We start from the raw sequence: 13,725 nt of genomic DNA on the forward strand, positions 1-13,725 counted from the left end.
TGAGAAGCACTAATGAATCCTTTTTGACATGCTGCCGGAGCTGTGTCACCTCCCCAAATGGCTGAGGGTGACACCCCGACCCCCATGGTACATCTGCTGCTCCAAGTGTAAGTGCAGGACCTGTGTCAGCACTGAGGGGAAGGAATGGACCAAATACCTCCTCCAGATCCCTTCCTTCCCACCACACACTGTGGCTTTAGTGGAGGAGTAACTCTGAGATGTTCAGGATTCTTCTGTCTGCTAAAGTCAACCAGGGACAACCAGAAATATTGCACCAGGACCGACCCCTGCCATATGCTGGGGATTATCTCCAAGGGATAGACACACAGGACAGGCATACAAAGGTAGCTGGTGCAGAAGGATGGATCTGGAATCATTATGTCTAATACAGAATATAAAGGGGTAGTTTAACTAGCAGTTAAACTAAACTGTTTGGTGTCCCCATAGCTTGAGCCAAGATTAGGCTTTGTAGACTTGATCCCTGCAGGCCAAAATCTGTGACCTCCGGGCAGCCCTGCAGCACCAGTACAGTTCTGGACAATTCTCCCTCTCCAGCTCAGTGCTTGAGCCTCTGGTACAGCCATTCTTCTCCAGTCCAGACCTCCCAGAAAGACACCAACATCATGTCACCCTGCTCTCCTCACTCTTTCTTGAGAGATTACCCTAAGGTGGTCAGCTGTTCTGCAAGCAGTTTTTGTTCTGTGCAATAGAAAAGGGTGAATGTGTTCTATAGTGGATGTTTCTAGAAAGGTCAGTTGTTTCAAGCATGCTCTGACAAGAGCTACAGCAAAAAAAGAACCTGGAGTTGTTTAAATGCATGCATGAGAACTTTAGATTCATAGCTTAACGCTTTAAGAAGTTCATAGAAATGACAAAAAAATACAGTGATTATTCACAAAGCGTTTGGTCACTTTTTTGCTTGTGTTAACAGTGGGATTCACATAAAAGAACTGGAACCTCATTTAGCTTGGCAATATTTAATGTCTCATGTACTAGAGGAGCCATGCTTGTCTCACACAGTGAAGAATTCAGAGGGCTGAGCTCACATATAAGGTCTTTCTTGACAAAATTTTCTTTTAAAAGGGCCTTACATTCTCAAATGAGGTCATGTTCTAGGAGTCTAATGCTCTCCCATTTTGACTTGAACTAAGCTTGAGGCAGAGGACTCTATATGATTTTTAATGATTTAAACATGGCCTTTCAGTATGACTATACTCACTGCAGCAGGCCCGGATGCCATTCTCACGAGCAGCATATTTGCTTCTGCAGCAAATTTCACATAAATCAGGAAAAAACACAACCCCCAAACCAATCAAGGTCTGTATATAACTCATCTGAAAGGAACGCTGGGGGTTTGCTACTTCTTCTTACCTTCATACTTGGCAACTATTCGAAAACACAGTTCCAGGAACACAAGAACTAATGAAGACTGCTTTCCTATGGATTTATGCCTGTGATTAATTACTCTAAGGTAAGAGCTCTAATTGAAACTAGTCTCATGCCTGGAAACTTATGTCTCTGACTTATGTGGATTACTGGTTATCAGTACAGAATGCTGTTTTCTTCTGGTATCTACACACTTGGAAACATTCTCAAAATGTAGTGACTGTGAGATCTGATAGATTTGATTGACATGAATTGGCTATTCTAAAGCTGAATGGCAGAATGATCCCGTTATGCCATCCTTCCACAGGGAAGTGAGAAAGGCAGAACACACTGTACTAAACTCTGGTGGTTTTACCACCTCTTGTTGATGGTAAAGCCTCTGTGAAGAAACTATTCCTACACTTACTCAAGTTTATTAGAAAAAGCCATAACACAAGATGGCTATTAAAAACCTAACAACACCTTACAGAACATTTCTCAGACTAGGAAATTAGCCATTGTTCTCTTCTGTCAAAATAAATTTTAAATTTGTAAATTGTACAAAATTTACAATTGTAAAATTATTTCAAACACAGAAAAGTGAATTTGGTATATGTACTGTTTTTTTTTTTTTCTTTTACATATTAAACTCTTTTTGGTTTTGAGTTTTTTATCAACATACCCACTCTTCCCTTTGGAAGTCCTGTTTTGTCAGCTTGCACAACTCCAGGCTGAAGTTGCATTACTTTTTCTTGATTTCCTCTCCAAATCTTGTCTGTAAATGGAACATGAAAAATAGTATAAACTGTTTTCTTTGCTGCAGCATTTTACTATCGCAGTACACCCTTGCACTTCCCACTCCTTGGGAAGCTCCATGGGGACTTTCAAATACAGCATACATGGGGATACAATTTCTCTTTAATTCTGGTTTTACAAAAAGTCAATCACCTGTATCTTCTATTACTCTTCCCTAAAAATATGACAGTTGAAATTACTCAAATGTTTCCCTAGTAATGCAAAGCAGCTGCTAGCATTAGGTTTTCCTGTTGACATGTTTGTCATGCATGAGCATTTACCACAATAATTATTCAAGTAATAAACCACTCATATTTGGGGAATGTTGGACAAGCAAATGAATATTGGCTTTTTTAAAGAAAGAGCAACCATATAAACTGATGAAAAATCATGTCAAATAATGAAATTTTTGTATTTTTCACTAGGTTTTTTTTTTCCAAAAAAAGCACTACAAACTAAAAAAAGCACTAAAATAAGTCTCTTTCCTGACAAATTATTCAATGGGATTTCACCTCTCGATGAAAATTCCTTGGAAAAAAAAGGAAAACTTATCTTAACTGTCAGCTTTGCAAGAGACACCAAGAAAAGTTCAATCCTTGCAAAACTTTGTATTTGATAAGCCATATTGAGAAAAGTACGTATGTTCCCAAGATGTTTATTTCATTTCTTTGAAACTTGGTGGCTTTTTACTCTCAGTATTAGTCAGTGTGAAATAACACTCATTTAAGAACTGATGAGCAAACAAAATTTGTCATCATCAGTCATGGGTTTTTTTTGCATATGGGTCTACATCCTAGGCCTGAGAAACAAGTATATTTTCACTTTGAACAGAAATAAATTTTGAAAGTGTATTTGTCTTATCATACATATCAGAAAGCAAATGTGTTGGGTTTTTTTAATTCTAGCTTTTGACAGTTCATTTATGTATAAGGGAATATGGAGTAAGTTGCAGCACTGTAAAGCAGTCAACAAATAAATATTCTGAGACACAAAAACTCCATAATGGTCTCGTAATTACAATATCATACTATACTCTCAGTCAATTTACAATAATGCCTTTTAAAATGCTTACTAAAGCAGCCCAGACATACCCTAGACTTCAAAAAAGTCTAAGGACAGCTTTGAGAACAGGTAATTCCTGGTGAGTCTGAAGGCTCAGCTCATGTGTGAACCCCTAACCTGCTCCAGGCTGAAACCCTTCACTGCTGTGCCTCCAAGGCAGTCTGGTCAGGACAGGTGCTTTAATTCAAAGGCCTGATTCTCTCTTCATTGACCAAATTTCTCTTTTAGACAAATATAGTCTGGTTGTAGAGACAAGTGATGTCTTTTGCTAGGCAAACTCACAGAGCTGAGGCAGAGAGAGGGGGTTAAAAGAAACCAGCAAACACCCCACAAACGGAGAAGCAATAAGCAGACAAGCTATTGTTACAGCAGCCTGGATCCTTGCACTTCTTGCCTTTGCAGAATGCCTGAGCTCTGATTTTCTGGCAGGGGAAAAGGAGAAATAAAAGCACAGGCACTGAAGAAGGGGACAGATCTCTGTGCTACCTGCAAAGGAAGCAGATTGGATATTAGCTGTGTGCCTGACAGCGCTTTCTTTGCTACAGGTGTACAGCCCAGTGCCACCAGCACACCAACAGCCTTGTCTGACACACGGCATTGATGCTGTGCAAGCTCCACAATTCTTCTCTAGGAGCACAAGAGAAAAAAGGCTGCTAGGAGTGGCAGCAAAATCTGCCAGAAGCCTTTCCTAATTTAAGAAGTTTATTTTTTTAAATTTCCATTTACATGTAGAAATTAATTAAATCCCCAGCAGCAAGTATCATCTCTCACCATTTGTAGTAACAGCTCACTAAAGAAATGAGAATGGCAGTTAGAAAATAAAGCTTCTTTTTTAATTTTTTTTTTTTTTTTTTTTTTTTTAACCAGGAGAAGCAAAGCATGAGAAGCTGAGTTAAACTAAGACACATTATGAAAGCAATAAGGAGAGAAGCTGATTTTACAGACTGGTCTCTGCAAAGTCAGACCAGTTGTAGGCACCCAACAGTTCTGCATGGTGACTGTGCAAGTTTCAGCAATACCATTTCTTATACCTACTGAGCCAAGATATCAGGCTTGTAAGAGCACATTAGATTTGGCATAAGTTTTAAGAATGTAATAAACCAGGATATATATTTCTGTTTAATGCTTAACTCCACAAATGCCTTTTTACCTAACAGCTTTTCTGTTAAGCCAAGTAGACTATAAATTTTTTAATTAGGCACAGCTTCCTCAGTGAAGGAATGCACCCAGCTAGATGCTTTTTACAGTAATAAAGTTATAAATACACACATATGCATTTGGCATACACAGTTTAACAGTTATGAACACGTTATACTGATTCCTAGCTGTAACATGTAGACTGATGCACACTAAGGAGGTGGGGAAGAGCATTTTAAAGATATCTTAACATGAAATTGCTCATTTGAAGAAAATGGAAGGTGTGGGGCAGAGGGGAACATGCACAATTGCTCAAACCTGTGGGTTTTCAACAGTTCAGAGCAGTTTTGGAAGTTTCCCAGAGGAACAGAAGATATTTAGTTATTCCAATCAATGCTGATGTTCCCTTTATAAAACTGAAACTGCCTGGCTCTGTTTTACCATAAGGCATTTGCTCTCCAGTTCCATGGTTCACACACAGAAAAGAATCAAGAAAAAACACCTGCAGATCTATAATTTTTGAAAGAATTTCTAATACTACAACAAACACTACCAGATAAGCCAGCTTTATTTCACTGTGAGGTACAACAGTTTTTATCTATATTTGGATCCTCCTGAATCAGCGTTTATTGCTGCAATACCTATGAGTGATCTCTCAATCAAGACACATAGATGGGCTTCTCTTGTGTTCTGGCCGTATCCTACAGACTGAACTTGCCAGTGCCTATATGCTATTTTGTCCTTGAGCATGAAGTTATTAATCAAAGTTTAACTACAGCAACTACAAGTTACCTTATGCCAAATTTAATACAAGGAAACATCTTCTGGTTCACTGAAGACTCACACCAAGTACGTGGTTTTGGAAGATGGAGCCAATATACATTCAACTGTTGAGTTTGCAAAATTTAGCTAAATGGTATCTTTCCTCTAAGCAGATGATTCTAGAGCACATAAGCTCAGCGGTCTCCTTATTCCTGAAGTGATACTCAAATGTTCTTAACACCCCTTTGGCACCCCCACCTCCAAACCTCACTCCAGGTCTGAGAATCTGCATCATAGGTAAGGTCACAGGCAGAGCCTGCCACACACAGCAAGGTTCCCTTTTCTTTTTCAGCAACTTGCTTGGCTCAGATCTACAAAAAACAACCACGTTACTGACAGATGTCTTCCCCTGCAAGCCATGGCCAACACATTCTAGAAACCAATCTGTATTTTCCCCCTTCCCTGCACCCTGCTAGTTTGGGGCTTTTCCCCAGTAGCAACTTCTGATGGTAAACATTTGTTATTTTATAATAAAATTATAGGCTATACTCAAATTATCCCTTTCCCCCAGAAAAAATCTTCTAGGAATAAGCTTAGTTATATACACTCTAAACCGAATGTGCTGGAAGAAAAGACCACCATCCATGTTGTATTACATTTTTTGTTATTAAAAAAAGCCAAGAGGAAACCCTTGGTAAGAGTGGAGCATATTAATTATGACAAGACATCATGACATACCAACCAGTGAGACTTAAAGGCCGCTAATAACACTTTTTGTAGCAATTAGTGCAAGATAGTTATCCGATATAAACAAATATTTGATGGTAGACTTCAATGATAAACAATTCACTTGATGACATTTACATATAAATACACATAAATAAAACCTGCATCATTTAGGCTTGTAGTTAACAAAAAGTATGGTCTGAAATGAATTAAATGTAATTGTGCCTAGCTAGATCGAAGCTTGTCCTATAATGATACTCAAGTGTGTGGGGTATGAAAAGCATAAATGTACAATACTCAATTTAGTAAAGTACTACTCTATAAAACAGAATCATGAAAACAGCTCTTACATTTTAATGCAAAGTATAAAATTGTATATTTACATACACTTTACTGAACTACATTGGGTAGCTCATGGTAAAAAACATCCCTTTTTGAAAATTTTGCAAAAAATACATCAACTGCAGATATGATCAAAAGTTACTAAGTTAGCAGCTGACATAACATCTGTAGTAAAAATATATTTTAGGAAAATACCTGGAAAAATCTAAACACCAATAAACACTTTAAAACTATTTTTGAAGTAAAAATTGTAGCAAAACCCAGAAGAAGCTAGCAAGGGTAACAAGAAATATTGCATATTGCTCTGTAAGAGCCATGTAGCAACTTGAAACAGAAGCAGCAGGTATGGTAGGAGGTTTGTGGCGTAACAAAGTGAAACCGTAGGATAACAGGAAACCAGTTATCCAACCTCTCTGTTTATTACCATTTTTATGGGAGAAGTATAAGAAGATAAGAGAATCCCTCTCCCTGAGGATATCCTCCATCAAAGGCTAAAACAAATTGGTAAAAGGAACCCAATTTCAAGAGCCTTGGATCCCCAATGTAGAAACATTTACCATATGTACTTACAGTTCAGTGGACAATAAATCAGATTATTACACTGCAAGTTGCAGGTTAACTTTAAGAGTTAACACTATATTGCAATATGAAGTGCTTCTTAATATATGTAGCTATATAATATACAGACATCTGTAAAATACTCGTGCAGATTTGATAGAACAAACTGTGGAAATTGCTTTCTCAAGTCTTTTCTCCCATTAACAGATCTTTACCTCCACACAAGGAGGTTCAGGATTCAACAAGGATTTCCACAATATGATCAAGGTCATTAAGATCAGATTTACAATTAGAGTTAGATGCTGTATTTGTTGAAGAAGAAAATGTTTCAAGGCTATCACAGTGTCCCATTTTTGTGTTGCTCATCATGCCAGTTAACATAGTATCAAGATCATAGTAAGAATTGTCAACTTCTGAAAACAGATCTTCAACAGAATTAGGACTTTTATTCTCCAGTGTCTCAAATATTTGATCTAAAGATTTTTGAAAGTTTCCTTTATTTTCTTGTGGATTCTCCATTTCCCACACGTTGCTCTGCAGGTTTCTTGGTGCTTGCACTGCAGATGCTGTTGACATAGTTTCTGAACTATCTTGTGCCTGATCATTCTCAAAGTCTTTATTGAAAGTACCATAGGCTGGAACATGCTTTCCCTCAGCTTGATCCCTAGATGAACGACAGAGGATATCTGTTGAAACAAGACGATCCAGGGATGCCTGCCCTGTACTCTGTGTATTTATCATCTGCCAAGTCCCGTCTTGAGTCATTTCCTCTTGGATCTGCCGTACCGTGTTGGCGATTAGTACCGAACGACAAAGGTTGGGTTCGACCAGCATGTGACACAGCTGAAGTTTAACCAAGGACATATCTAAAAGTGACTGCCGCTGGAGATTATAGGAAGGAATAGCTTTAATACCAGCCAGAGTCCCTTCAATATCTTCTTCACCATCAAAACATTTTCTCTTTAATCCTCGCACAAACATTGTGTCCTGTTAAAAACAAAACAAAACAAAAAACCAAACAAATAAAAAAATCATGAACAACACAAACGGCTCAAGAGGAAGGAGGGAAAAAGAAGTACTAAAAAAGAGAACAGCAAACTTTAATCTTTTATCAAAAAGCAAATTCTTTAAAGATAGAAACATCAGAATTGTCATACCATGCTCTAGAATGGCCAGTGTGGTACAACAGGGGTCAGGAACAAGTGGACCGGGTCCCAAAGGCGACATTCGGGAACCAGGGGTGAGCAGGTCCACAAGGCATGGCACTGGAGAGAGGCAGGGGCTCCCAGCTCCTGGCTCCCGTTAAGCTCCGCACCTGATGGGAGTCAGGAGCCGCTGCCTCGCACAGAAGCAAACATCTCACCGGCTGTATTTCCCCTACTGGAGAGGCAGTTTCTCCTCGCTCCTCCCGAGTTTCTACTGGCATGCTTAACCTCTGATTTTGGAAATAAAAATACAACCTGGCACACCATCTTTAAAAGGTTTGACCCCTCCAGAACATTAATATGCCTAACAGAGTAACATTAAAAAAAAAACAACAAAACAAAAAAAAACCAAACATGGGCAGCATATGTGAAAAGATTTGCTTATTTGACTACAAAGACAGTAATATCTAGATTTGTTCCATGTAACTTGAGACATTCAGCAGAGGTGCCCAAAGCAGTCCTTCTGGTTCCCTTCCTTAGGTGAGTAAGTGAACCAAGTAATTCCAATAAGAACCAAGTAATTCCAATAAGAACTATCCAGTAAGGATAATCACAGTCATCCTCTGTATGGGCTTCTGTACTCCTTTCCTTATGGTTGACTGTAAGACAGGAAAATTCCTGTATTTGTAGCTTAGGTTCACCAGCTAAAAATACACAGGGTGCATGCAGGCTTTTCAGTATTCACACCTAAAATCACTTGCTGAATTCTACAAGGGGTACCTCTCACGTACCAGCTCTTCTTCTGAATTGCACTAATTTTGACAACAGTGACCCATGCAAATATTGCAACTGGTCCCTTGAAATACAAAGTAACTTTTTTTTAATGCAGTATATATCACTTTTTTAAGTCTTATAAAAATTGGGCTGCAAATGAAAGCTGACACCTGACCTTTTAATTTATGCTTCTTCCTTATTTTCCTTCTATGTCTTCTGTCCTTAGAATTCCTGTTTGCCGACTATTTGGGGGCTTTTTTCCAAGGTAGTGACCCAAATGAAACAGTTCTTCAAGTAAAAGCTGATAAAACAAAAATACTATTGCTGTGTCTTTCTGTGTAACTTCCCATTTTCCTTGATAAGCCCTAAACTCTGGCTTGCTTTTCTGGTTGCTACGGTACATTCCACATATTTTCAAGGAATTCTCTCTCAGCTTTTTCTGAGACACTAAAAATCCACCAAAGGGCAACAACACTGCTCCTTTCAAAATACATTACATGCTTATCTGCTGTGAAAACCTGGGGATAACACAGTAGCTAGATAAACACTTGGTCTGACTCTGTACAACACATGTTACATTGCTGTATATATCCGTGAAATAACCTTTGTTGGGATTTGCCAACTCTTAAAAGATTTCTTTCAACTGAAGATACAAAACTCTTTAGAAATCATAATGTGCAGAGACTACATATAGAATAAACTTGGTCTTGTAGTAATTTTTCATCTTAAAAGCTATCCATGGATTAACTATGTATTAAATACTTTGGACTTTTCTTCTAAAATTTTATCCTGACACTTAACATATTTGCACTAATAATATTAAATACTCGGTATTGTTGTTGCTCGATAGTTCCTTTTCCAGATTTTTAGACATTTCTGCAAACTTCCTATCAGAAGATACCCTATTTAATTTTTCCTACACTTGTATGTACAGTACTTTCTGAACAAACCCTTACCTCCCCCCCTGCCACGTGAAACAACCTGTAGAAACATCTTTTGGGACTGTTTACAAATCATGTATGATCACATCATCAAACATTAAACACTGTGGAGAGTTTGAAGCTTCTTTTATTTCAACTTACATTCTTCTGAAGAGTAATTAAAATGTCAATTGAATGTTAACCTGGTTTCATACATTTATAATTTGGCATCTATATGCCTTCTAAGGAACACCAACACAACAGAACACAGGAGAAAACTTGAAAACATCAATACATCACACACACTTGGGCACCTAGAAGCAGAGGAAAAACATTTAATGATTCTTAAAAGTAAACCTTTCACAGCATTCACTGATTTTTTTCTAAAACTTGCTTTCAATTAGTATCTTACATCATAAAGCCAGCTCTTTGCCATTCTGTTCTCCTGACTGCACAGAGTACCAGGTTATGGTTTCATTTAAGAAGCACAAAGTGACGTACCAGGAATGGTGTTTGATGCAGTCCTTCCTCTTCTCCCATGCTCCTGAGCCAGAGTCCATGCAGTAAAAGTGTCAGCACCACCTGGCAAGCACAGGGAAGCAGGACGTCAGGCAGGGACAGGAGATGCAGAACAAGACAGTTTTGCTTCTCTATTCTGTATGATGTGAGCATCATTCCCAGAAACATGAATAGTACTGTTAAACCCAACGCACAATTAGAGCACAGATGGGATTTGGCCAGCAATACCCCCAAAATCTGCAGCAGGAGGGAAATGCCAGTTTAATTCCAAGTCCTAGGCTATTGCCTGGACCTTTGGACCAGCACTTCCCTTATGCCAACAGCCTTGTCATTTAAAGAGAAAACAAAAATTTTTCATATGAGCATTAAAGTGTACACAAACAAAAGGTAACGAAAGCAAATCTTCCTTACTTTTATTACAAAACCATAGTTTTCACCTTTTTTGTACAAACCCATGTATATCTCTGTAGCATCTAGAGGAAATGAGGTGGCACAAACACAAAACTGTAACATAGCAAAACATGAAAGAATTTTCCTTTACAGCATCGAAACTTTATGACTAAGATTTACTTAGCAAGATGACAATAATGAAAGTAATGACAGTAATTAAACTGCTTTAACAATAAAGGCTGAGTTTTTAAAACCCATTTAAAGCATAATAAGATTTGATATCTCAAATACAACTTCACATCGCATGCAACAATTCCCTTAACTACTGCAACAAAAAAGAGTGCTGTTCCAACAGGCTAGAAAAACTTTTATAATAAACAATGGAAACAATTCAGATACTTTTCTAGACATGTCTGTGCAGTACAAGACAGTTCTGTGTCTGCAACTGAAGTGCATACCTGGAAAAGAAACAAATAAAGAGGATGCACATGGAGATCTGTTCTGATTTTCTGTTTTGTGTAGTAATAAACAATTTTTCAAAATTGCTTCTCTCAAATGGAGGGGGAAGAAAATGGATGACAAAGGACTTGAGGGTGAGAGTGCAGAAAACATGTCTTTACTCAAGAAGCTGCATACTTGTTAAAATGCCACAATGAGAAAAAAAAAAACACCTTTAACATTCTCAAGCCAAGAACTTTTGATCGCAGATATTCAAACTAAATTATGTTATGTCATGGAAACTGTATTTCAAACAATTCAAAGTCTCTTTTTTTTTATAGACTGAGCTCACAGCAACTTTAGAAACAGTGTCTTAAGGCATCTGAACTACAACTTCAGTCAGACACCATATCAAGTCAATAAACTATTTCTTATTTCTGGCAAACACTTTATGACACAATAAAAGTTCAGAAGTTTTTGCTCCCCAGGTACACTTTGAACATATTCTACAAATGAAAAGTGATCTCTTTGAGAGCCTGTGTCTGGTAACTATTTGAATCCCAAAATTTCTGCTTTATTGGAGGGTAGGTGACAAGGGCATAAAAAAATCCAACATCAAACACCTCCCCCACCTCCCTTCCAAGAACTACAGGTAAAGATGGTGCAGTCATGAGAAAAACAAACTGAAATATTTTCTGATGCTATTTGGTATATCTGACAATTTTAGAGGGAGAGGCTGTGGCTGTTTGCCTCCCAAAATAGGGGACAATACAGGACAGGACTGTTGCTGTTGGTAAAAGAGCCATTATCACATCCACAAACTAAATGACAGGGGATGCTGGCAGACCAGTTCAGTCTGTAATCTATTTATGTACTACAGAAGGAGAGTTTTCCCATGCAATATAATAATGTTTAAAACCTGCTGCATGTGATTCCATGTTCTTCCCTGGTCTATAACAAAACCACATGGACTTCTGTTAGTATAAATTTGAAGAATAGGTCCATCACAGCAGTCATTTCTCTGGGCTCTATAAACTGGCATAAATGTGTACCTCAACAACCAAGTTCTCAGTAAAAGCATATTAACTTCATAGCTATTACCAGATGCAATTAAAACTTTGCAAACAAATGACCTCCCACAGACTTCCTTACATTATCTCCAATAAGCACTCATCTCAAGAGAATTCTAACTTTGAAACTTAATTAAAATCTAAGTATCTTTTCCTATTGATTTATCTATTAACATACTCAAAAAGGCATTAGCCATTGTGTAAAACCTTTTGGTACATCAGAGGAAGACTGCTGCTGCTTCAGAGTTCAAAGTGTTCAAAATCCCCTGATAATTTGAAGCAGCACCTTTCTCTGTCCAAGAGGCAGCATCCAGACGAGCTGCATCATCTCCTTTCTTCTGCTTCCCCAGTATCATGAGCCCAAACTTTGTGTATTCAACTAAGCTGCTGTTTGAAACAGCTACGCAGAAAAACTGTTGTCAAGGAGATCACAGCTAGCTGCAGCATAGTGCACTAAGGGAAAAGGAGTTTTGTGGGTTTTGTTGTTTCACTTTTTAAAAAATAAATAATACCATAGCATTATGTAATTCATTACAAGTTTTGCTTTTAGGATCAACAAATTCCCAGTCTGCTTTATAAAAATGTGCTTGAAATTTGATTCAGTTCTTATTAGAGCATCAACTTAAGACATTCCATTTTCACACGCAATTCGGACTCATATAGTGATATGCTGCCAAAGAGATAGCTAAGTACTTTAGGGGAAAAATGCTGCTTCCCACTAACTGGGTTAACAAAGACAGGGAATTTCAGCAGTGCTTATCTTTAGGGGAAAGCAGACAAGAAGTACCCAGGCCATGCTGGAGGCTCAGTGAAGCACAGTGCTGCTTTTTGTACAGCCGTAAGTACAGTGATGATGGTTAGCACGGGAAGGCAAGAAGGAGCCGTATCGCCCCTCTACCACTCTAATCCTCTCCACTCCAACACTGGCTTTTCTAAGAACCGTGGGAAGAAACCAAAGCTCTGTGTAACAGTGGAGAAAAAGACGGAAAGGGAGCTGCTACTCCTCTTTAGCCATGCACGTGTGCCCGTATGGTGTGTCGAGGTATAAGGTGGGATGCAGACACAGCAGAGGGACGGAGAGGCCAGAAGCATCGCTATTCAGACTGGAACAAAGGCCCCTGTAAAGCACTGGGGTCTGCCCACCCCCGGGGCGTAGGGGGCTGGCAGGCACCTCTCTGGCACTCGAGAGACTGGGGAAGGGGTTCCAGCACCCGGGGAAGAGCAGGCTGAGCAGATGGGGCAGGAGCCCGTGGAAACGCAGGTGGGGGCCGGGGGCGCTAAGCAGGGGGAGCCCGCAGAGCCGGGGGGAGAGGCGGGACCGGGGCGGGGAGCGAGGGGGAGCTCCCCGCCAGTGGGAGGGCAGCGGAGCGCCCGGGAGAGGCGCGGACGATGAGGGAGCGGGGCTGCGGTAGCGACCGAGCGGAGAAGTGCGGAACGGGCCGCCCGTCCCGCCCGCGCCGGCCCCCTCAGCGCTGCCGGCGGTTACTCACCGCCCCGCGCTCTCGCCGCCATTTTGATTCGATCCCGTCCCTTCAGCGGGTTCCGCCGGCACCAGCTTCCCGCGGATCTGACCCAGCCCAGCCCGCCCCAGCCCACCGTACTCACCGCCTTGCCAGTGCTGTCGCCGGCGCACACCCGAGCAGGAACTCCCGCTCGGCTCCCGCCTCACCGGCGGCTCCGCGCCCGAGGGACGGGCGGGGCCAGCCGGCCCCGCCTCCCCCC

General features: G+C 40.0%; 1 protein-coding gene across 4 annotated transcripts; it reads right to left on the reverse strand.

Annotated features, from left to right (window-relative positions):
* Window positions 1-5,768: 5,768 nt before the first annotated feature.
* On the reverse strand, window positions 5,769-13,725 carry CDCA4 (cell division cycle associated 4). 4 transcript variants are annotated; one of them, XM_021554500.3, is made up of 4 exons: window positions 13,609-13,725; window positions 10,088-10,168; window positions 7,905-8,182; window positions 5,769-7,734 (listed from the first exon to the last, which is right to left on the reverse strand). In XM_021554500.3, exons 3-4 carry the CDS (start codon window positions 7,905-7,907, stop codon window positions 6,979-6,981), a joined length of 759 nt encoding a protein of 252 aa, XP_021410175.1. In that variant the 5' UTR covers window positions 7,908-8,182; window positions 10,088-10,168; window positions 13,609-13,725; the 3' UTR covers window positions 5,769-6,978. The 4 variants fall into 4 exon arrangements, with proteins under 4 accessions (XP_021410175.1, XP_021410174.1, XP_085437004.1 ...); XM_021554499.3 differs by lacking the exon at window positions 7,905-8,182; XM_085580878.1 differs by lacking the exons at window positions 7,905-8,182; window positions 13,609-13,725 and adding an exon at window positions 13,494-13,566.

Source organism: Lonchura striata, chromosome 5 (genome assembly GCF_050655825.1).
Source record: "Lonchura striata isolate lonStrDom1 chromosome 5, ASM5065582v1, whole genome shotgun sequence".
Taxonomy (NCBI): domain Eukaryota; kingdom Metazoa; phylum Chordata; class Aves; order Passeriformes; family Estrildidae; genus Lonchura; species Lonchura striata.

Bases quoted from the DNA above. Each gene is read 5' to 3' on its own strand.
- CDCA4 (XM_085580876.1), bottom strand. From the start codon at position 11,107: ATGTTTTCTGCACTCTCACCCTCAAGTCCTTTGTCATCCATTTTCTTC. The intron at 10,169-10,894 runs GTATCTGAATTG...TGTGCTTGCCAG, and splicing joins GCACAGACATGTCTAGAAAA to GTGGTGCTGACACTTTTACT. The intron at 7,735-10,087 runs GTACGTCACTTT...TGTTTTTAACAG, and splicing joins TGCATCAAACACCATTCCTG to GACACAATGTTTGTGCGAGG.